General features: G+C 44.6%; 2 protein-coding genes across 2 annotated transcripts; both read right to left on the bottom strand.

Moving 5' to 3' along the window:
* Positions 1–4,221: 4,221 nt before the first annotated feature.
* On the bottom strand, positions 4,222–10,143 carry LOC148784450 (uncharacterized). The gene is made up of 3 exons (XM_088876839.1): positions 9,173–10,143; positions 8,225–9,005; positions 4,222–4,755 (listed from the first exon to the last, which is right to left on the bottom strand). The coding sequence occupies exons 1-3, from the start codon at positions 10,141–10,143 to the stop codon at positions 4,222–4,224; spliced, it is 2,286 nt and encodes a 761-aa protein (XP_088732965.1).
* Positions 10,144–10,619: 476 nt separating this feature from the next.
* Positions 10,620–11,321, bottom strand: LOC148784449 (uncharacterized protein At4g02000-like). The gene has a single exon (XM_088876838.1). It carries the CDS (start codon positions 11,319–11,321, stop codon positions 10,620–10,622), a length of 702 nt encoding a protein of 233 aa, XP_088732964.1.
* Positions 11,322–25,833: the final 14,512 nt, after the last annotated feature.

Below are 25,833 nucleotides of genomic sequence, written 5' to 3'. Positions count from 1 at the left end.
GAAAATTCGGGAGCATTGGTCACCCCCCTTCATCCACTGCATCTTGGCTCGTTGTTGCAGCATGATTTGTTCCAGTTTGGCCGCTTTTGCATAAACCAGGCGGCAACAGTGTTCTAATAGTAGGAAGGCCTCATTCTGTCTATCTGAACTCACTAACTGTTGTGCCTCATCTAGAAAGCCTTTAGCTAAATGAACGTTTAGAGTCAAATCCCCCTTCTTCCTCCTTTGCTCTCTGAAGACCGGCTTCAATGCTTTAAGTTTACGTGTTAACGCAAACATAGGCACCCCAACGATTGTATTTTGCCAGATATTCTGCACACTGGGGATAAATTCAGGTGAGTGTGTTAGGTAGTTGTCAAATCGAAACATACCTCCTGTTTGATTTTGCCTGTCCTCATGCAGTAGAAGCGCCGAGTGGTCAGGAGTCCGCGGTAAAAGGCAATGATAACATGAGGAAGGGAACCTCGCAAGCCATCTATCATTAATAAGGATTCGATCTAATCTCTTCCATAGACTCCGCGAGTTCGTGCTGCAGTTGTGCCAAGTATACCATTCCCCCTGCATAGGCAAGGGTATTAACCCGACCTCCTGAATACCAACATTGAATTCTTCCATGGCCATCCTTATATCCCCAGAAGCTCCACACACCTCATTCATTTCTCGGACCGCGTTGAAGTCCCCCCCCACCAGCCAGGGCTCATCCGAGTGCTCTCCATCTAATATTTCCAACGTATTCCATAAGCTTCTGCGATCAATCATCTTAGAGGCACCATAAACAATAGTGATTATAAGGGATTCACTATCTGCCCTATGAGTGACACGACAGTGCATAAATTGGTTCCCCAAATCAAGAATATGGACGTCCACAACATTATCATCCCACGCTACCCAAATACGGTTACCCACAGTTGCATAATCAACAAACCATTTCCAATGAGGAAGCAAAAAAGACTGAATATGCATGACGTTGTTAATACGCACACGAGTTTCTAATATGCCCATAAAATCTATCCTGTATTCCGAGATAAGGTCCTTTAATGCGAGCTGATGGTCTCTCTTATTCAGCCCCCGGACATTCCACACCGCGAGATTCAACATGGATCACTACTAGAGGGGCTGCATGTGTTAGGACTCCTAGTGTTCTCTTCTGCGTCGTCTAGTGAATTCAAAGCATCAAAAGGATTAAAAGTAACCACTTCCTTACCCTTCTCTTTCTGCCATGAGGTGTAGCGTTTATTCTGTTTTGTACCTTCATCTCCTTTCACTTTATCCTCCACCACAACCACGGTCTTATGTTTCTTTACTCTCTCCTCGGTAGCTGGTGGGGGGGGGGGACGTTGGCTTTTGGTACATACACTTTCACCGGAGGCTTTGTCTGTTTCTAAGGATTGGTCAACGAACACTCCTTCACCGACTGACCCAACATCATGCATCCTGTGCATTTAGGGGGAAGCCATTCATACTCGATATCAACCTTGCATGGGGTTTCTCCACCATCTTCATCTGGCGTCATTATAATAATATGTTTTTCCAATTTCTGAGTAACATCAATCATCATGCATACACGAGCAAAGTCCAGTCTCGTGCATGCCCTCATTATCGCATCAGGGTATAGTGGCTTACCCACACCGCTAGCCACAGTACTCAATCCTTCCGTCATCCAGAATTCCAATGGAAGGTGTCACAGTTTTATCCAGACCGGCACTTGTGTATGCTTCATCTTTCTCATAGCCATACCCGGTTCCCACTTTTGCAACACAATTGGTTGTCCCTGAAACAGCCATGGCCCCCCTTCTATGACCTCCTCCATATCGATTTCCGTTTTAAATTGGAAGAAAAAGAAGCCATTAGCAGTTGCTGTGACCTCACGTAGCGCCGGCCAAATCGAATGGGCAAACTCCTTTAAATGGTGATAGTACGGCTGCTTACCCATAAAATATCCCACTGCCGTAGATTTCCATCGTTTGGCTCCGTCACGCACAGTATCAAGTGAAGGACGAACTACAACCTCCCCATTTTGCTTCGTTGGGGCAATGAAAGATAGCGTTTTTCGGGACGAATTGTTGAATGCATCAGCAATTTTATCATTAACAATCCCATTAGAACTAGTGTGAAGCGGAATGTTCCCAATAAACAAGGGAACTGGCGTCAATTCTTTCCCCAGGTTGCTGTTTTTTTTCCCCATAAAATTAGTGATGTCAGCCCTAGCATCATGGATGACATCAGCCCTAGCATCATGGATGACCTCAGTCCTAGCATCAGGAATGACATCAGCCCTAGCATCGTGGATGACCTCAGCCCTAGCATCATGCATGACATCAGCCCTAATAGGGCTTATGTCAGCCGCCCTCTCATCCACCTCACCTACCTTGCCACCCACTTCCGCCGCCACATCAGCTCCGGCCACTACACCGATCGCCGAGAAAGTCACCGGCCGTTCACCAACACGCTGGGAAAACACGCAAGGAGATCCAGCCGCTACAGAAAAGTTCGCAGCAACCTTCCGACCGCCGGCACTCATCGGTCCTCCAGAAATACCTCCGTTTCCGCCCGTTTCCGACGAAGAATCGCAAACAGCTGCCGCTGTCGGGAGTTGAACCTTTGCAGCCGTCTCACCTCCATTTCCGACCGCCGTTTGCCCAGCAATGTGAGGGAGAAGGCAACGCCTGGCCTTGAGAAGTTTCCCGATCACTGGTCGCTCTTGCCCGCGCGCCACCATTGGCGTTGCAGACCGATTTCCGCCGTCTCCAAAGCGTGAATTCCATCGGATTTGAAGGTCGCGCAAGGCAGCCATGGAAGCATCATCGCCCTGGTCAATAACCCGGTTGGCAAGCTTCAAGAATTCGTCCAGATTGAAGGAGGAGGAAGACGGTCCGCCATGGTCGAACTTCGAGCTCGCGCCGCCTCCAACCTCCAGATCTGCAGTCGCGGTTTCAGCTCCCATTTCCCCTCCTTTCGTCGTCGACAGCCCATCTTCGCCCATGGAGACCCTTGGACTACCCTCAGCGGGCGGCAAGACGGCATTTTCAGCCGGAACCGAGAGACCCATCTCTTCTTCTTCTCCATCGCGTGCAGCTCGGTTTCTCGAATCTCGTCCATGGCCGTCCTTCTTCCACCGACCATTCACTGTTCCGTCAGTCTCGCCGTCGACCAGAGCCTTGCCGTCGCCGTCGCCGGCCGGAAGTGAGGAAGATGAAGCATTAGTATGTGAAAAATTAGAGAGAGAATTTTTTCTTGGGTCCATTTTTTTTATCTTCATACATTGGGGATGAATTATTGAAAGCTTGGGCTATTTTGTCATCAATTACTGAGTTCCCATATTCATGTAATGGAATGTTGCCAATAAACAACCCCGTCGGAGCACGATTCGCAAGCGAAGGAATCATTTTTTTCAAGCCATTTCGCAGGCTGACGTTAGCAGAGTCAGCAGTGACATCAGCAGTCAACAGGTCAACAGCTGCTGCAGGAGTGACGTCAGCGCTGACGTCATGGTATTCCACATCATCTACCACGCGGTTTGCCAACTCAGCCCCGACCTGGATTGGTTTAGACACTTCACCATCCCGTGTAAGTCGCCGGAGCATCTCCATTGGAAACACCAGACACCGGCGGGAGCAGTGGAGCGTCTGTTTCGGTGTGAAAACCAGTATCCGGCGACTCGAAAACCTGCTTTTGCAATGCAGGGTTGTTCCCCAGGTTTTCCAATGAAACAGAGGTGTTTCTCGACGGCAAAAGGCACCTCCAAGGTTGGTGAACGGCAGTTGCTCGTGGCGGCGCACCACCCATCTTGGAATGAATCCACGACTGCGTCGGTTTCACTCGAAAACGCCTCATCCACTTGGTTTTCAGATCTAATAACGCCTTCACAGCCTTCTCATCGCCTTTATCGATTACAGTGTGAGCCAACCCTAGGAATTCCTCGAGCTTGAATGGTTCATCCTCGCATCCGCCATTGTTAGGTGAAGGTCCATGAAACCCTAGTTTTTGCGGCGCTTCGAGTGACATCGATTCTACGGACAAGATCCCATCTTTCACATTCCTTGACATACCTGTCATCTTCACAGACCCTTCGTTTCCATTGTTGGCCGGAAAAGCGCGATTTTCCTTCATGTTTTCTCTGCGCAGCCCTTCGTCTTCTCGAAACCCTAAAAATGGCGATTCAGATTCCCGACGTAGTTTTCGACCCCAAATTATAACTAATCACCAGTGATTCGTCATTGTTTATCGATTCTTGTAGATTAAACGGTGGAATCCGCACACCCCACAACTGGCGCTAGGGTTTGCGCCGCTAAACCCTAATGGAGGACCGCGCTCAAGATCTCCATCTGAATCGATCAAGATTGATTCTTTTCTCAACAATCCTTCATCTCCAACCTTTGCAAAGCCGGTAGAACGTTCATCAGTCTCTAGAAATTCCGGCGACTTTACAAGTACGTCCGGCGACTTTTCGGTTTCTGCGTAAAACCGCACCTCTCGTCCCCGCGGCTGCTCGATTTCATCAATCTCTGGTGGTTCCAAGGGCGCAGCAAGCCCTAGCAATTGCGGCGCCGAAACAGCCGCCTTTTCCAAGTCCAAGGGCGCAGCAAACCCTAGCAATTGCGGCGCCGTACCAGCCGACTTCTCCATGTCCAAGGGCGCAGCAAACCCTAGCAATTGCGGCGCCGAAACAGCCGCCTTTTCCATGTCGAAGCCTTCTCTTTTCCCATGCGCAATTAATGTTGATGTCTCCCCAACCGTCAGTTCCCATTCGTTCGCCTGAAAGTCCCCGGTGAAAGGCGCGGATTAAATTTCCCTATCGTCGTCAACCTCTAAACACCGCGAGTTTTTCCCAGTTTTTCTACGGCAGCCATCCTCATCTCGCTGTTCACTCTCCTCCTCGACGTCCTCTTCGCCGACCGGCGTTTACTCACCATCTCCGGCCAAGTGTATGGTTCCAATGGCATGTGTGTGTGTTTTTCGCGGTGCATTAGTGCGTGTGAGCTTAGAGAGAGAATTTTTCGAGAGAGAATTTTTCGAGAGAGAATTTTTAGGGCACACAAATTTGGCACACAAATCTTACTATAATTAGCAAATTTGGCACACAAATTTTTTGGCCTAGACCAACGTTTGGGTCAAGTTTCATCGGATTCTAAGAACGTTAAAAATTTCGCTGTTTGGCACTGTTTTATTAAAGCAAGTTCGTTTCCCTTTTATACAAACTTGTAATTATTACTACGCTTAGCAAATTTACCACACAAATTCTTGGGTCTAGACCAACATTTTGGTCAACTTTTGCCGAATTCTGACAACGTTCAAAATTTAGCTGTTTTGCACCTTTTTAGCAGAGCAAGTTTGCTTTCCCTTTGACCAACGTTTGGCTCAAGTTTCGTCGAATTCTGTGAACGTTCAAAATTTAGATGTTTTGCACGGTTTTGTTAAATCAAGTTTGATTCCATTTTACACAAATTTGTAGTTTTTATTACACTTAGAAAATTTGGCGCACAAATTCTTGGGCCTAGACCAACGTTTGGGTCAAGTTTCATCGGATTCTTAGAACGTTCAAAATTTAGCTGATTTGCACGGTTTTATTAAAGCAAAGTTTGTTTCCCTTTTATACAAACTTGGAGTTATTATTACGTTTTTCAAATTTACCACACAAATTCTTGGGTCTAGACCAACATTTGGGTCAAGTTTCGTCGAATTCTGAAAACATTCAAAATTTAGCTGTTTTGCACGGTTTTATTAAACTAAAGTTTGTTTCCCTTTTATACAAACTTGAAGTTATTATTAGCTTTTCAAATTTACCATATAAATTCTTAGATCTAGACCAACATTTAGGTCAAGTATCGTCGAATTCTGAAAACATACAAAATTTAGCTATTTTATACGGTTTTATTAAAGCAAGTTTGATTCCCTCTTATACAAACTTGTAGTTATTATTACCCTTAGCATATTTGGCACACAAATTTTTTGGCCTAGACCAAGAGTTTGGGTCAAGTTTCGTCGGATTCTAAGAACATTAAAAATTTTTCTGTTTGGCACTATTTTACTAAAGCAAGTTCGTTTCCCTTTTATAAAAACTTGTAGTTATTATTAAGCTTAGCATATTTACCACACAAATTCTTGGGTCTAGACCAACATTTTGGTCAAGTTTCGCCGAATTCTGACAACGTTCAAAATTTAGCTGTTTTGCACGGTTTTGGCAAACCAAGTTGGCTTTCCCTTTGGCCAACGTTTGGGTCAAGTTTCGTCGAATTCTGAGAACGTTCAAAATTTAACTGTTTTGCACGGTCTTGTTAAAGCATGTTTGTTTTTCTTTTATACAAACTTGTAGTTATTATTATGCTTGGCAAATTTGGCACAAAAATTCTTGGGTCTAGACCAACGTTTGGGTCAGGTTTTGTCGAATTTTGAGAACTTTCCAAATTTAGCTATTTTGCACGGTTTTATTGGAGCAAAATTTGTGTCCCTTTCATACAAACTTGGAATTATTATTACGCTTATCAAATTTACCACACAAATTCTTGGGTCTAGACCAACGTTTCGATCAAGTTTCGTCGAATTTTGAGAAAATTAAAAATTTAGTTGTTTTGTACGGTTTTATTAAAGCAAAGTTTGTTTCTCTTTTATACAAACTTGTAGTTATTTTTACGTTTAGCAAATTCTACCACACAAATTCTTGGGTCTAGACCAACGTTTGGGTCAAGTTTCGATGAATTCTGAGAACGTTCAAAATTTGGCTGATTCGCACGATTTTATTAAAGCAAAGTTTGTTTCCCTTTTATACAAACTTGAAGTTATTATTACGCTTTTTAAATTTACCACACAAATTCTGGGGTCTAGACCAACGTTTGGGTCAAGTTTCGTCGAATTCTGAGAAGGTTCGAATTTAGCTGTTTTGCACGGTTTTGTTAAAGCAAGTTTGATTCCCTCTTATACAAACTTGTAGTTATTTTTTTTTTTCGGTAATGGTAAATTTCATTAATGAAAGTTATGGTACAGTACAACAATTAATTGGGTAGTCCCTCGACAGGCCAAGGGATACGCCATAGTCTATAAAGAGCACATGTACTAATCGAACTGAAAAGATTAAGGCTCAAAATCCTCTGCCTAACATCGTCAATAATATGAGAAGCCAATACATTAGGCGGGTGTTCACTTTGCTGGAACCGTCTGGAGTTTCTTTCTCGCCACAAATGGTAAACCAATGACCCAAGTAACGCTCGGTATGCTGCATTGATGATATGCTTCCCTCTCCATTTTTTTACTGCCCATTCCACATCCATTGCCCATGTGCGATTGGGCCAATCGAATCGAATTATTTTCCGTATGGCTATAAGGCATCTTCTGCTAAATCGGCATCGGAAGAATAAGTGATTATGTGTCTCAGTTGTTTCTTCATCACATAGAACACACCCTCCAATGTGTGTGAGCCAGGGTTTGTCTGTCGTTGGTAGTTTTTCCTGAATAGCCATCCATAGGATAAAACAATGTCGTGGGATCTTTAGCGAACCCGAAAGTTGTGAAGTCCAACCTACTTTCGGTCCGGGCGGGCAGATAAGTCTGTATAGGGCTTGGGCTGTGGGTCGGCCATCCGGGAAACGCCAAATGATTCTATCATCTCCACCATGGATCTGGGGTAGTGTATAAATAATCTGAAGGCATTCCAAATCCGTTATGAGGGGCCAGTGCCATTGGCCCTCATCAATAACCGTATTGAGCTTGGTAGATTCATCAAGCCCAAGTAAACTCGGTCCTCATGGAAATCGAGAAATCAGGGGGCCAAGCTGATGCCATGGATCCTTCCAAAGATAGAAGGTCGTCCCATCTCCAATACGACACTCCACCATTGGTTGGATAAGGCTGCGTAGACGAAGCAGCTTTCTCCAACCCCACGATCCACCCTTCTCGTCAACAGTCCAAATGGAATTATTTTGTAGTCGTCCGAGCTGTAGCCACTCAACCCAAATAGACGTTCGGTCACATCTAATGACATCACACAACTTCTTAGTCATCAGTGCTCGGTTAAGTGCATCAATATCTTTTATTCCTAGGCCTCCTTCTCCAATCGGTTTGCAAACATCCTTCCACGCAACTTTGGCATAACCCATCATTGAGGTGCCTTTCCATAGGAATCTTCGAAAGCGTTTCTCTACTTCCTTAATGATCTGATCACCTTCGGTAGAATGAATGCAGAAGCCCAATAAATGCTCAATGCTGAAAGTACAGATTTAATGATTTGTACCTGCCCAGCATATGATAACGACATACCCTCCCATCCCGCAATACGTGCATCAATTTTGGACAGAAGTGGCTGACAGTCTGATATAGTCAATCTAGATGAGATTAAAGGAAGGCCTAAGTACCTCATCGGGAGATGTCCCTCCTGAAATCCCAAGAGCGATAGCAACTGATCTTTCCTTTCATGTGCAGACCGGGATATAATAATGTGACTCTTTTGAATATTCAACCGAAGGCCCGACCATTCAGCAAATTGGTCCAGTCCCACCTTAAGGACTCTAACCGAGTCCAAATCAGCTCTACAGAATAGCAGGAGATCATTCGCGAATCCCAATTGGAATACTCTTGCTAGCTCACACTTCCAGTGATATGTGAATTGCATATCCTGCTCAATTAATTGCAGAAAACCAATATGCAGAACTTCCATAACAAGCACAAACAGGAATGGGGATAAAGGATCTCCCTGACGTAGACCTCTCGCTCCATCAAAGAACCCATGTGGATTTCCATTAAGACCAACCAAAAAAGAGGTCGTCGAGATGCATTCCTCAATCCACCTTATGAAGGTTGGTGGAAACCCAAATAGTTGCAAAGTCGCCACAAGGAAATCCCATTCAACCGTGTCATAGGCCTTCCTAATGTCCACTTTAAGAGCGCATCTAGGGGGAAGTCGCGTCTGATTATATCCCGTGAACAGTTCCTGAGCAAGCAGAATGTTGTCTCCAATACTGCGTCCCGGGATAAATGCTGCCTGACTCGGATTGATTAACTTGTCCAGCACCACACTCAATCGTTGGACAAGTAATTTAGCAATGATCTTATATAAAACATTGCAGCATGATATAGGTCTAAAATCACCAACAGTCATAGGATTATGTACCTTTGGGATTAAAGCCAATAATGTAGAGTTAACTTGCTTAAGAAGTTTTCCCGTGGTGAAGAAATTCAGTACCGCCCCTGTAACCTCAGTCCCCACCACTGGCCAGGCTGCTTTAAAGAATCCAGATGAGTGGAGTCAGGGCCCGGAGCCTTGTCCTCAGAAATGTCGAACACGGCATTCTTCACATCTTCCGGTGTAAAAGGTAAACATAAATGGCTTGCCTCCTCATTGGTAATTATATGCCTCGCCCAAGGTCTGAGATAGTTAATATCCACCAATATTTGACGTCTGTTACCTCCTAAGAGGTTTTGATAATAGGATACAAACTCATGTATAACCTCCTCCAGTTCTATGTGAGTGCTTCCATTTTCATCATTGATCTGCAAGATCCTCCTCCCCGCCCTTCTTTGAGCGATCTTGCGGAAGAAAACCCTGGAACATTGGTCACCCCCCTTCATCCACTGCATCTTAGCTCTTTGCTGTAGCATAATTTGCTCTGTCTTGACTGCTTTAGCATACACAAAACGACAGCAGTGTTCAAGGTAGAGGAATAATTCATTTTGTCTGTCCGAGCTCACCAAGTTTTGCGCCTCATCGAGAAATCCCTTCGCCAATTGGACGTTATGGGACAAATCCCCTTTATTCCTCCTCTGTTGTCTGAAGACCGGTTTTAGGGCTTTAAGTTTACGTGTCACCGCATACATAGGCACGCCAATCACCTCTTGTTGCCAAATATTCTGGACACTGGGGATAAACTCAGGCGATAGGGTTAGGTAATTATCGAATCGAAACATACCTCTATTATTATGATGCTGTGAATCCCCAAATAAGACCAACGGCGAGTGGTCCGAAGTACGGGGTGTAAGGCTATGATATGATGAAGTAGGAAACCGTGCGAGCCAGCGATCATTGTTGAGTATCCTATCCAATCGTTTGCTTAGGCTCCTCGTAGACATGCTGCAATTGTGCCAAGTATACCATTCACCTTGCATAGGCATTGGCAACAATCCAGCTTCCTGAATACAATTGTTGAAATCTTCCATAGCAATCCTTATATCTCCCGAGATACCACACACCTCATTAATATCGCGGACTGCATTGAAATCCCCTCCCACCAGCCATGGAACGTCCCTGCACTGTGGGGCAAGGGTTTGTAGAGAATTCCATAGGGCCCGTCGACCAATCACTTCAGAAGCACCATAAACAACAGTAATGATAACAATTTCACTGTCAGCCCTATTCGTGACACAACAATGTATGTATTGTTCACCCAAATCAAGAATATGAACATCAATAGCATTATCCTCCCATGCAAGCCATATACGGTTTCCCACATTTGCATAGTCAACAAACCATTTCCATTGAGGTAACAGAAAAGATTGAATATGCATCACATTATTAATACGAATGCGAGTTTCAAGAATGCCCAAGAAGTGTAACCTGTATTCCGAGACGAGATCCTTTAATGCGAGCTGATGGTCTCGTTTATTCAGCCCACGTACATTCCAGACGGCAATATTCAGCATGGGTCATATCCTATGGGGCTGCGTGTATTAGGACCCCCAGATTGCTCATCTGTATCGTCAATAAGATGTAGAGCTTCAAACGCATTATAAATGACCACTTCCTTACCCCGATTATCCTGTCTGGTGGTAGCAGGGTTATCACCATCCTTCATTCCATCAAACACCGCACAGTCCTGACGCGGTTTCTGTACCCTAACGTGTTCGGTCGTGACCCGGGCGGCGAAAGGTTTTGGTACATACACAGCCACCGGTGGTTTTGTTGTTTTCTTGGGTTTAGTAAGTGGACATTCCTTAGTCGAGTGCCCAAATGTCATACAATCCAAGCATTTTGGTGGGAGCCATTCGTATTCGACATCCACTTTGCATGGTGTCTCCCCGCCATCTTCATCTGGAGTCATGATGATGACATGATTTGGTAAATTTTGTGAGACATCCACCATCACGCATACTCGAGCGAAGTCCAGTCTCGTGCATGCTCTGGTTATCGCATCCGGATAAAGTGGCTTTCCCACTCCACTCGCAACAGTACTCAATCCATCTGTTGTCCAAAATTCCATCGGAAGGTGCCTCAGCTTGATCCAAACGGGCGCTTGTGTATGTTTCAGTTTCCTCATGGCCATCCCTGGTTCCCATTTATAGAGAACTATTGGTTGTCCTTGAAATAGCCACGGTCCCCCGTTGATCACCTCCTCCATGTCAATTACTGATTTGAATTGAAAGAAAAAGAATCCATTAGCTGTAGCACTGACCTCACGAAGTGCCGGCCACACCGAATGAGCATATTCTTTTAAGTGGTGGTAGTATGGTCGCTTCCCAAGAAAATATCCAACTGCCGTTGATTTCCATCATTTTGAACCATCACGAACGATGTCCAAAGATGGCCGAACCACAACCTCTCCATTTTGCCTCATCGGTTCGACATATGAAAGTGTTTTCCGGGATGAGTTATTGAACGCACGTGCAATTTTATCATCGCCAAAACAATCATCCAAAGTTGTTTGAAGCGGAATATTCCCAACAAAAATGCCCGTATGTGAATTAGCAACCTTACCGTTTCGAAAATTGTTGGAAGTGTAGGAATCCATTACTGTAGCAGCCGGAACTGTAGCAGTAGTTGTAGCTGTTATTGTAGCCGGCACTGTAGCAGGAACTGTAGCAGCCAGAAAAAATCTATAGTCTCTCCCACAGCCTGTTCTTCATCTGCAGGTGTGTCCATCGTCGGTTGATCGTGTACAGTGGCCGGCCGAATAAATTCCGGCGCCTTCTCAACAGCACGAACGCAGCGAACAGCCCTCGGGTGATCAGCCGCCGATTTCAAGCTTCGGATTTCCATCGACTGTTGCTTCGTCCTAAGACGTTGTCGGAAGGTCTGTCTGAAGTCGCGGGCAAGAGGATTCGAATCGACAGAAGTATCAGTCGCCGGCAGCCTAGTCTGTTCAACTTCCAACCACGACCGTTCGCATCCAAATCGCGCCACCCATCTCCGTTTGAGTTCCACTAGCGCTTCCATGGACTGAGCGTCTCCTTTGTCGATCACCTTGTTCGCTAAGTGAAGAAACTCGTCGATATTAAATCGTTCCTTCGCTGAAAATTTTGAGTTCTCATCAATGGCGTCTCCAATGGCGGTGCCAAACCCTAATTTTAAACCAGACGATTCAGGCTGCAAGTTTCCATCTTTTTCATATGTTTGGGCTCCATTCATCTCCATGAAGGTCTGATTGCCATTAGATTCGAAAAAAGCTTCGTCCGTTGCTGGCTGGAGTTCGCGGGACCCTTCGTATTCCGCGGCCGTAGGCGGCTGTTCACCTTCGAAACCCACCAGGGCAGTCTCCACGTTCTGCCCGTCGACGTCCACCAACTCTCCGACGTCCGTTTCCTCGTCGCCGGCGTCTTCACCGGCCGGTGTTGATGAAGATGTGGAATTAGGGTTGCATGTGTGTGAATTGGGTGTGCTAGTGTGTGAGAGAGAAAACGTAGAGAGAGAATTTTTTTTGTCCATCTTTTTCCCTTTTATACTAACTTTTGTAGTTATTATTACCCTTAGAAAATTTGGCACACAATTTTTTTGGCCTAGACCAACGTTTGGGTCAAGTTTCGTCGAATTCTAAGAACGTTAAAAATTTCGCTGTTTGGCACTGTTTTATTAAAGCAAGTTCGTTTCCCTTTTATACAAACTTGTAGTTATTATTACGCTTAGCAAATTTACCACACAAATTCTTGGGTCTAGACCAACATTTTGGTCAAGTTTTGCCGAATTCTGATAACATTCAAAATTTAGCTGTTTTGCACGTTTTTAGCAAAGCAAGTTTGCTTTCCCTTTGACCAACGTTTGGGTCAAGTTTCGTCGAATTCTACTTGTAGTTATTATTACACTTAGCAAATTTGGCAAACAAATTTTTGGGCCTAGACCAACGTTTGGGTCAAGTTTCATCGGATTCTTAGAACGTTCAAAATTTAGCTGATTTGCACGGTTTTATTAAAGCAAAGTTTGTTTCTTTTTTACACAAACTTGGAGTTTTTACTACGCTTTTCAAATTTACCACACAAATTCTTGGGTCTAGACCAACATTGGGGTCAAGTTTCGTCGAATTCTGAAAACATTCAAAATTTAGCTGTTTTGCACGGTTTTATTAAAGCAAAGTTTGTTTGCCTTTTATACAAACTTGAAGTTATTATTACGCTTTTCAAATTTACCATATAAATTCTTAGGTCTAGACCAACATTTGGGTCTAGTTTCTTCGAATTCTGAAAGCATACAAAATTTAGCTATTTTGCACGGTTTTATTAAAGCAAAGTTTGTTTCTCTTTTATACAAACTTGTAGTTATTTTTACATTTAGCAAATTCTACCACACAAATTCTGGGGTCTAGACCAACGTTTGGGTCAAGTTTCGTCGAATTCTGAGAAGGTTCAAATTTAGCTGTTTTGCACGATTTTATTAAAGCAAGTTTGATTCCCTCTTATACAAACTTGTAGTTATTATTACCCTAGCAAATTTGGCACACAAATTTTTTGGCCTAGACGAACGTTTGGGTCAAGTTTCGTCGGATTCTAAGAATGTTAAAAATTTCGCTGTTTGGCACTGTTTTATTAAAGCAAGTACGTTTCCCATTTATACAAACTTGTAGTTATTATTACGGTTAGCAAATTTACCACACAAATTCTTGGGTCGAGACCAACATTTTGGTCAAGTTTCGCCAAATTGTGACAACTTTCAAAATTTAGCTGTTTTGCACGGTTTTAGCAAAGCAAGTTCGCTTTCCCTTTGACCAAGGTTTTGGTCAAATTTCGTCGAAATCTGAGAACATTCAAAATTTAACTGTTTTGCACGATTTTTTTATAGCATGTTTGTTTTTCTTTTATACAAACTTGTAGTTATTATTATGCTTGGCAAATTTAGCACAAAAATTCTTGGGTCTAGACCAACGTTTGGGTCAGGCTTTGTCGAATTTTGAGAATGTTCCAAATTTAGCTGTTTTGCAAGGTTTTATTAGAGCAAAGTTTGTTTCCCTTTTATACAAATTTGGAGTTATTATTACGCTTATAAATTTACCACACAAATTCTTGGGTCTAGACCAACGTTTGGATCAAGTTTCGTCGAATTTTGAGAACATTCAAAATTTAGCTGTTTTGCACAGTTTTATTAAAGCAAAGTTTTTTTTTTCGGTAATGGTAAATTTCATAAATTAAAAATATGGTACAGTATAACAATTAATTGGGTATTCCGTCGACAGGCAAAGGGATACGCCATCGTCTATATAGAGTACATGTACTAATCGAACTAGAAAGATTAAGACTCAAAACCTCCAACTCTGCTTTCTGAATAATAACTTCAAGACAAAAATGCAAAAATTCTCTCACTAAAAATTCTCTCTCAAAAAAAAAAAAGAAAAAATGGACCCTCACTATTCTCTCTCACACACTACTACACCGCAAAACACACACACACAAGCCCTAACTACTCAAACCGCTGCCGGCGACGAGGAAGGAGCACCGGCCGGCGAGGGGGAGGCTGAAGGTGATGAAGGACGGAGAGAGACGGACTGCTATGGTCAGTTTTCCGGCGACCCGCGAGCAGAAACAGGACATTTGCGATTGGAACGTACATCTCCGATTTTTGGAAGTTTGCCGGCAACAATGGCAGATCTGACATTTGGGAACGATGACGCAGTGATTTCAGAGGATGGGAATGGACGACTAACGTCGAGTGATCGATTTTTGAGGGCTGAAACAAAGGGAAAATTGTAGACGCCGCTGTTAGGGTTTTTGGGAGACGAAGGGTCGCGCAGCCAAAACCCGTCGGAAACTGGTACTTTTCAGACTGATGAAGGTACGCCGGACTCGTGGAGGAAGAGGAAACGAATATAACAGAGAAAGGTGAGAACTTGGCCTATGACTCGTCTTCGTTCCGAGCGCCGCAACTAGGGTTTGGTGAAGCTTCACCTTTCATCAATGGCGGAAGGAGATTGAGCCGTTTAATCTTGATGAGTTCCTGAAATTGGCCAACGTTGTCATCGACAAAGGAGACGAGCAAACCATTACAGCACTCAGAGATTTGAAAACTAGATGGAAGGAGCGATTTCGAAGCGTCCCGTCGCTGCGTTCGTTGGTTGAGAAACGAGATGCGCCGCCACGCGTGGGTGGTTTACGTCCGGCTATGAGATGCTTATTGCCGACGGGAACAAGCAGTGAAGGGTCGGAAACTGATGGGAACTTGACAAACTCAGATCTACAGTCGCCGGTGCCTGAGATTTCGCGACTTTCCGCCGGAAATGAACCTGATTTGCTGCCGCCGTCGACTGATATGGCAGCTCCGGTGAAGGGTGACCGGCGACTCACCAGTTCGGCGACGGTTGGTACTCCAACATCTGCTGACGTGGATTCTTTGGGTGAAGTGGACGGTGAGGTGGAAGGTACGGTGGCGGTTGACAAGGATGGTGATGTCACTGGTGATGCTAGCATGACCTCTACTGACATCACTGCTGACATCACTGAAGATGACATCACTGCTGACATCACTGCAGGTAACATCACTACAGATGACATCACTGCTGACATCACTCCAAATGACATCACTGCTGACATCATGGATGACATCATCCTGCACAAAAAGACAAAAAAACAGATTTCTACTTTTGATTATCGCGCTCCTACGGGATTGTTCGTTGGAAACATTCCGTTGCATGCATGCTCGGACACGATTAACGATGATAAAATAGCTCATGCATTCCACAATTCAACTCGAAAGACCCTATCCTATGTGGCCCCAACGGTACAAAAAGGAGAAGTGATTGTGCGACCAACACTGGATATTATACGGAATGGGTCTAAAAGATGGATGGCTACCGCGGTGGGATATTTTCTTGGAAAAAGACCGTACTTTCACCATCTAAAGGAATTTGCAAAGTCGATATGGCCGGACTTAAAAGAGGTCACTGGTACAAATAATGGGTTCTTTTTCTTCCAATTCAAATCAGTAGTTGCTATGGAAGATGTCATTGAAGGAGGACCATGGCTATATCAGGGGCAGCCTATTATTCTTCAAAAATGGAAACCAGGGATGGTATTGAGGAAACTTCAGCATACAGAAGTTCCTGTGTGGATCAAAATACGACACCTTCCAGTCGAGTTGTGGACAGAGGAAGGTCTTAGTACGGTGGCCAGTGGAGTGGGTAAACCGCTTTACCCGGATGCAATTACGAGAGCAGGCACGAGACTGGACTTCGCTCGTGTATGCGTAATGTTGGATGTGACCTCAAATTTACCGAAACACATCATAATTATGACACCGGATGAAGAAGGAGGAGAATCCCCATGTAAAGTAGATGTTGAGTACGAATGGATACCCCCAAAGTGCAAAAGCTGTATGACATTGGGGCACTCTGCCAAAGAGTGTGTTATTAACAAACCAAAACCAGTTAAACCACCGATTGCTGTATACATACCCAAAGTGGGGACACCGCATGAAACAGCAATGTCTGAACGGAGTAGGAACCATCCTAGGGAGGATGGCGATAGAACTTATATACCATCTCGGCCACCACGTTTGCCTGATCGGAAGATAAACAGAACACCACAAACCCCAGTGATAGAAAAGAACAGAGAGGGCCGTGAATCCCCTAGAGATGCAACCGGCCCAAGTCGAGAGGAGAGGGGTAAGGCGGTTGTTATATATAATACATTTGATGCACTACACATACTGGATGATACAGATGAGTCGATTCGGGGTCCTAAAAACAGCAGCCCCATACCTAGTGATCCATGTTAAATGCAGCAATATGGAATGTACGTGGCCTGAACAAAAGAGATCATCAGTTGGCAGTCAGAGACATCGTTGCTGAGTATAGGTTACAATTTCTCGGCCTCCTTGAAACTCGTGTTCGATTTAATAATGCAGCTCAAATTCAATCGTTCCTATTACCCCATTGGAAATGGTATATGGATTATGAATCTTCTGGTAACCGGGTGTGGATAGCGTGGGATGATAATTTTATTGATGTTAATGTGGTTCAATGTGGAATGCAATATATCCATTGTCTTGTTAATATTCGAGCAATTCATGAGTCAGTCGTTGTTACTGTCGCTTATGGAGCTACTGAGGTGATTGACAGGAGAGAGTTATGGAATGCCTGGAAAGTTTAGCTATACAGTGTACTGATATCCCATGGTTGATTGGAGGGGATTTTAATGCAGTTCGCGACCTCAGCGAAGTATGTGGCACATCAGGGGACATTCGAATAGCTATTGAAGATTTTAATGCTGCCATTCAAAATACAGGATTACTACCACTACCCATGCAGGGAGAGTGGTACACATGGCACAACCACAGTGCGACACCACGGAACCTCTAGAAAAGACTGGACCGCATGTTGATAAATGATAGATGGATGGCACGGTTCCCTAACACATGCTACTCGGTCCTTACACCACGCACTTCAGACCACTCACCGATGGTACTAAATGGGGACCAACAGCAGCAATATGGAGGTATGTTCCGATTTGATAATTACCTCGCTCGCTCATCTGAGTTTATTCCCAGTGTGCAGAATATATGGCAACACAACATTATTGGTACGCCTATGTATGCTGTGACATGCAAACTCAAAGCATTGAAACCAATCTTCCGAGAGCAAAGGAGGAATAAGGGGGATCTATCACACAATGTCCAAATGGTGAAAGGGTTTCTTGAAGCAGCACAACTACTTGTTAGCTCAAGTAGGCGAGATGAGCTATACATACAACTTGAACACTGTTGTCGACTCGTACTGGCCAAAGCAACAAAATTGGAGCAGATTATGTTAAATCAACGAGCGAAGATGTAGTGGATGAAGGGAGGCGATCAGTGCTCCCGAGTGTTCTTTCGGAAGATTGCCCAACGAAGATCATCAAGGAGGATCTTCCAGATCAACGATGAACAGGGATCTACTCACACTGATCCAGAAGAAGTTATTAATGAGTTTATCACATACTATCAAAACCTGCTAGGAGGAGATAGACGAAGAGCATGTATTGACATTCGGTTTCTCAGACCGTGGGCTAGGCACATCCTGAGTAATGAGGAGTCAACCGCTTTACTATTACCGTTCACACCAACAGATGTCAAACAGGCGGTTTTTGACATTGTTGAGGACAAGGCCCCAGGCCCGGACGGATACTCATCGGGCTTCTTCAAAGCAGCATGGCCTATAGTTGGACAGGAGGTGAGTTTGGCAGTACTGGACTTCTTTAAAACAGGCCGACTTCTGAAGCAGATAAATACTACACTTTTGGCGCTCATACCAAAAGTACATTCACCTGTGACGGTTAGTGATTTTCGGCCCATTGCATGCTGTAATGTGCTTTATAAGATCATTACAAAGCTCATTGTCCAAAGGTTGAGTGTGATAATGGACAAACTGATCAGCCCATGCCAAGCGGCATTTGTGCCGGGACGCAGCATTGGAGATAACATAATGCTAGCACAGGAACTCTTTACGGGATACAACCAGACTCGTCTACCTCCTAGATGTGCTCTGAAAGTAGACATTCGTAAGGCATATGACACAGTGGAATGGGATTTCTTGATAGAAGTTTTGGAGATGTTTGGGTTCCCTAGCACGTTTGTGAAGTGGATTGAGGAGTGTGTGACAACACCTTCATTCTCTGTTGGGCTAAATGGGAAGCCCCATGGATTCTTTCGAGGCGCCAGAGGACTTAGGCAGGGTGACCCTTTATCACCCTACCTATTTGTGCTTGTGATGGAAGTCCTACACATGGGCTTCCTACAGTTGATTGATCAGGAGGAGTTATTTTCCTATCACTGGAAATGCGAGGCAGCCAGGATCTTTCAGTTGGGGTTTGCTGATGATGTGATATTATTTAGCCGTGCTGATATGGAATCTCTAAGAATCTTTAAAGCAGGTCTGGATCGTTTTGCAGAATGGTCGGGTCTCAGACTGAACGTACAGAAAAGCCACTTGATTATATCACGCTCAGCGCAAACATTACGTGAGGAGATGTTGGCACTACTCGGATTTCAGGAAGGGGTGCTTCCAATGAGGTATCTGGGGTTACCACTTATATCGTCTCGACTAACTATTGCAGATTGCCACCCACTATTACAAAAGATTGACAAACGGATCGCTGGATGGGAAGGTACCACTATATCTTATGCTGGTAGAGTACAAATTATTAAATCTGTACTTATATCACTGAGTCTTTATTGGGCATCGGCATTTATATTACCGAAGAAAGTTATTAATGAAATTGAGAAAAGGTTGCGAGCTTTCTTGTGGAAGGGAACGACGAATAGTGGCTATGCCAAGGTTGCGTGGAAGGATATATGCCGACCTAAGGAGGAGGGAGGACTTGGATTCAAGGATATCAGCACCTTGAACCGTGCATTGATGACCAAAAAACTGTGTGATGTCATTAGATGCGACAGAACATCGATTTGGGTTGAATGGCTGTACAAGGGACGCCTACAACACACCTCTATATGGACGATTACGGACCATGGCGGCTCATGGGGATGGAGGAAAATCCTTCGATTACGGATGTTACTCCGAACCATGGTAGACTACCGGATTGGAGATGGGAGGAATTTCTTCTTGTGGCAGGATCCGTGGCACCACCTTGGCCCTCTATGTGACACCTTCCCAAGAGGACCGAGGCTTCTTGGACTAGATAAGTCATGCAAACTAAGCACGGTGATTCATGAAGGAGTATGGCAGTGGCCCCTTATCACGGATATCGAGTGCTTGGAGATCACACATGTACTACCCACTATTTTTGGAGGGGAAGACCGTATAATTTGGAGATTTGAGAATGGGCGACCAACAACACAGGCTATTTATGAGTTATGTGACCCACCAGGACCGAAAGTAGGTTGGGCTTCACTACTTTCGGAATCACTTAAAATCCCACGTCACATATTTATTCTTTGGCTTGCCATCCAAGACAAGTTGGCTACGACAGACAAACCATGGCTTGCTCACCTTGGACCATGTGTCCTGTGTAATGAAGGACTGACAGAGACACATGCACATTTATTCTTCCAATGCAGATTTAGTCGAAGATGTCTCACGGAAATTCGAAGAACGGTACGTTTGGGTCAAGTTTCGTCGGATTCTGAGAACGGTACGTTTGGGTCAAGTTTCAACCATTCAACCCATACAGATGTTCGGTCACATCTAATAACATCACATAACTTATTTGCTATTAATGAGTGGTTAAGGATACCGATATCCTTAATTCCTTGGCCACCTTCTTTAATTGGTTTACACACATCCTTCCACGCTACCTTGGCGTATCACGACGTAGAAGTGCCTTTCCAAAGAAAAGTTCTGGGCCGTTTCTCAATTTGTTTAATAATAGCCTTCGGTAAGATGAATGCAGACGCCCAATAAATGCTCATTGCTGAAAGTACAGATTTAATGATTTGTATACGTCCAGCATATGTAACGAAATTCCTCTCCCAACTACCCTCTCTTCTCTCTCACACACTCGCACACACTCAAAAACACACACTAGCATGGATGGAGGTGGAGATGGCGGAGCTGCCTCACCGGCCGGAGCAGGGGGGACGGCCGACGATGGGGAACCAACTGGGGGTGGTCTGACTTCCGGCGACCGCTTGGAAGCCGGAAAAATACAAATCCGACGAGAATGTGAAGAGTCGGGTTTCGAGAAATTGCCGGCAAACAGCGCCAATCTGGAAACGGAGGATGAACAGACATCAATGGGGGGAAGATCTACACTCCAGACTCTGAAAGGCGGGATCTTGGCTGGGAAATCGATCAACCAAGCGCCGCCAGATCTAGGGTTTTCTGCCATGGAAGACGAAATGTCGGGTTCATTGGAGACGATAGATACTGATACTTTTCTGGTAAATAGGAGTGGATTGGACACCATGACGATGAGAGGAAGGATTTCGAACGATCAAAATGAGAAATCGGCTACGGATAATATGAGTTTCAATGCGCCGCAAAAACTAGGGTTTGGTGAAGCTTCGGCTCCATCCATCAATGGCGGACGGACTGCTATTCCTTCTCCCCACGATTTTAATATTACTGAATTCTTGAATCTTGCGAACAGAATTGTGGATGTTGGTGATACAGATTCAATAGAAGCTTTGGCGAAACTTAAAGCTCGTTGGGAGGCCAAATTCGGCCATGGCGAAAATCTGAGACAACAAACGGGGACTGGAAACACACTGACGTTTGGACGTCTTCCTCTTCGGGCTCGACGGGGTAATATGGTTGAAAGGGCGTTGGCGCACGGAATAGCGCCACCGGTGCCGTACAAGAAATCTGAAACGGTTTTGGGGAAGAAGACAACATGTCTTGTTGCTACTCCGGTTATGCAGCAAACTCCGGCGACTTTGGATGCTGCCCAGATTCAGGCGACGGCGACTGATCGGCGACGAACAGCAGGGATGGCTGCTACAGCTTTTCCGGCGAAAAAACAGCAGCAACATGAAGGAGGTGATGACATATGCGATGATGTAAGCGCTGACATGTGTGATGACGCAACAGATGATGTGGAAGCTGATGCAGGCGCTGACCTATATGATGATGTAGGTGATGACACAGGCGCTGATGCAGCTGCTGATGTATTACATGACATTAGCAATACAATGGAAAAAATTAGTCCTCTCCCTACACAAGTGCGTTCATTTCCTACGGGTTTGTTTGTGGGTAATATTCCGCTAAATGCAAATTTGAATGTGAACGTGGATGATAAAATTGCCGACGCTTTTAATAATTCATCTCGGAGGACTCTTTCATACATACCCCCTACAATACAAAATGGAGAAGTGGTTGTGAGACCTACAATGGAAACTATTCGCAATGGATCAACTAAGTGGAAGACCACCGCGATCGGTTATTTACTTGGAAAACGACCGTACTTTTATCACGTTAAAGACTTTGCCTTCTCAGTTTGGCCTGGATTGCAGGAGGTTAAGGCCACGTCAAACGGTTTTTTCTTTTTCCAGTTTAAGACAGTTGCATACATGGAAGAAGCAATTGAAGGCGGACCGTGGTTGTTCAAGGTCAACCAATTGTACTGCAGAAATGGGAACCAGGGATGGCGATGAGGAAATTAAAACATACACAGGTCCCAGTTTGGATAAAAATGAGACACTTACCGGTTGAATTGTGGACTGAAGAGGGCCTCAGCACGGTGGCCAGCGGCATAGGCAAACCCCTATATCCGGATGCTATTACGAGGGCATGCACGAGACTGGACTTCGCTCGTGTATGCGTCATGTTGGATGTGAGCTCCAACTTACCTAAACATATTATCATTATGACTCCTGACGAGAAAGGAGGAGAGACACCGTGCAAAATTGACGTGGAATATGAATGGTTACCTTCCAAATGTACCAGTTGTATGACATTAGGCCACTCGGCTAATTTAAACCACCGGTAGCCGTTTACGTTCCAAAAAAGGGACCTGCAGAGCCGACTATGGTGCATGATCAGGAGATAACACCACCACCTCGAGGGGTGGAAAAGCAGAGAGATGGTCGTGAATCTCCTCGTCGAGGGGGAATGAGGACAAATCGAGCAGAGAATGGTAAGGAGATTGTAGTATATAATACATTTGATGCTCTACACTTAATTGACGATGCAGATGATATAGCACGGGGTCCTAACCAAAGCAGCCCCATACTTGGTGATCCATGTTGAACACAGCTATATGGAATGTTCGTGGCCTGAATAAAAGAGACCATCAGCTAGCAGTGCAGGACATCGTTGCTGAGTTCAGGTTACAACTTCTTGGTCTTCTTGAAACCCGTGTTCATATTAATAATGTAGCAACTATTCAATCGTTCTTATTACCTAATTGAAAATGGTTTGTGGATTATGGAATGGTTGGTAATCGGATTTGGATTGCGTGGGATGATAATTTTATTGATGTTGATGTCGTTGAATGTGGTACACAATTCATCCACTGCCTTGTTTATATTCGGTCAATACGTGAGTCAATTGCCATCACTATGATTTATGGAGCTACGGAGGTGGCAGATAGGAGGGAGTTATGGGGTTCCCTAGAGACTATTGCCATGCAGACTGGTGATATCCCTTGGCTTATTGGAGGGGATTTCAATGCGGTACGAGACATTAGTGAAATATGTGGAGCATCAGGAGATGTTCGGATGGCAATGGAAGAGTTTAATGACTGCATTCAGAATGCAGGTCTACTACCACTACCCATGCAGGGGGAATGGTACACGTGGCATAACTGCAGTGCAAGTCCACGGAATCTTTGGAAAAGGTTGGATCGAATGATGATTATTGATAGATGGATGGCTCGATTCCCAACATCTTTTTACACTAGCCTTCACTCCACGTACTTCAGATCACTCACCGCTGGTGCTATACGGGGACAACCAACAACAATATGGAGGTATGTTTCGATTCGACAATTATCTCACCCTATCACCAGAGTTTATTCCCAGTGTGCAGCAGATTTGGCAACATAACATTATTGGGGCGCCTATGTATGCGGTAACGAGGAAACTCAAAGCACTCAAACCGGTGTTTAGAGAGCACAGGAGGAATAAAGGAGACTTATCACATAATGTCCAACTGGCAAAAGGGTTTCTTGAGATGGCGCAATTACTTGTCAGTTCGAACAGGCAGGATGAATTATTATTACAGTTGGAACATTGTTGCCGATTCATACTGGCTAAAGCAGCCAAACTTGAACAAAGTAGGCTCCAACAACGAGCAAAAATGCAGTGGATGAAGGGGGGTGACCAGTGCTCCCAGGTATTCTTTCGTAAGATCGCTCAACGGAGGTCGGCGCGAAGAATCTTACAAATTAATGATGATCATGGAGCCACTCACACAGAACCACAAGAGGTAGTCAATGAATTTGTCATGTACTATCAAAACTTGCTTGGTGGGGAACAAAGGAGAGACGTGATTGATCTACGATTCCTTCGACCGTGGGTCAGACACCTATTGAGTGAAGAGGATGTTAACTCTTTACTCTTGCCATTCACACCAACGGATGTTAAACAAGCAGTCTTTGACATTGCTGAGGATAAGGCACCGGGGCCGGACGGATATTCATCGGGCTTTTTGAAAGCTGCATGGCCTATAGTGGGGCAGGAAGTGACTTCGGCAGTTCTGGATTTCTTTAATACGGGACGACTTCTGAAGCAGATAAATACTACACTTCTGGCGCTTATTCCCAAGGTACATACACCTATGACAGTTGGTGATTTTCGTCCTATATCTTGCTGTAATGTGTTATATAAAATCATTGCCAAACTCCTTGTTCAACGGCTGAGTGTGATATTAGACAAACTAATTAGTCTATGCCAAGCGGCATTTGTGCCCGGACGAAGCATTGGAGACAATATTATGTTGGCACAGGAGCTATTTACAGGCTACAACCAGGCTCGTCTACCACCCCGGTGTGCTTTGAAAGTGGACATTCGAAAGGCTTATGACACGGTGGAGTGGGATTTTATGATCGCGGTAATGGAGTTATTTGGGTTCCCCCCTAATTTCGTGAAGTGGATTGAGATGTGTGTCACTACAACTTCATTTTCTGTTGGGCTGAATGGGAAACCTCATGGTTTCTTTAAGGGGGCCAGAGGGCTTCGACAGGGAGATCCTCTTTCGCCATACTTGTTCGTGCTTGTAATGGAAGTACTACACTTGAGTTTCCTACAGTTGATTGATCAGGATGAATTATTTTCCTTCCACTGGAAATGTGATTCATCCAGAGTTTTGCAGTTGGGTTTTGCTGATGATTTGTTGTTATTCTGTCATGCTGATATGGACTCTATTGGAGTCTTTAAAACAGGATTGGATCGATTTGCTGTATGGTCGGGGCTCAGGCTAAACGTGTAGAAAAGCCATCTTATTATCTCACGTTCAGCCCAAGGACTTCGCGATGAGATGCTGACAGCACTCGGGTTTCAGGAGGGTGTCCTCCCGATGAGGTACTTGGGACTACCGCTCTTATCCTCTCGCTTAACAATTGCTAATTGTCGCCCATTATTGATGAAAATTGATAAACGTATTGCTGGTTGGGAGGGTATTGCATTGTCATATGCTGGTAGAGTACAAATTATTAAATCTGTACTCATGGCGTTGAATTTATACTGGACTTCAGCGTTCATACTGCCAAAGAAAGTTACCAATGAAATTGAGAAGAGGCTGAGAACTTTCTTGTGGAAAGGGACATCAACCAGTGGATATGCCAAGGTTGCCTGGAAAGACCTGTGCCGGCCGAAGGAGGAAGGAGGCCTAGAATTCAAGGACATCACTCTCTTGAATCGTGCATTAATAGCTAAGAAACTATGTGATATCATCAGGTGCGATAGAACCTCGATATGGGTTACATGGCTCTACCAGGGTCGATTACGAGATACTTCCATCTGGACGATTAGAGAGCAAGGAGGATCATGGGGATGGCGGAAACTCCTCCGTTTACGGATCTTCCTCCGATCTATGGTGGATTATAAAATAGGAGATGGGAGAAGATTCTACCTATGGCAGGACCCATGGCATCATTTAGGACCTCTTCGTGATACATTCCCACGTGGACCGAGGTTACTTAGATTGGAGGAGTCAACAAAACTCTGTACGGTGATTAGTGGAGGAGAGTGGCAGTGGCCCCCTATCACAGATTTTGAGTGTTTGGAAATCACACATACACTACCCACAATCTATGGAGGAGAGGACCACATTACTTGGAGGT

This window comes from Sesamum indicum, linkage group LG13, assembly GCF_026168435.1.
Source record: "Sesamum indicum cultivar Baizhima isolate 11 linkage group LG13, ASM2616843v1, whole genome shotgun sequence".
NCBI classification, from domain to species: domain Eukaryota; kingdom Viridiplantae; phylum Streptophyta; class Magnoliopsida; order Lamiales; family Pedaliaceae; genus Sesamum; species Sesamum indicum.
Note: the sequence above shows the minus strand (reverse complement) of the source record. Positions and strands in the feature narration are given on the sequence as shown.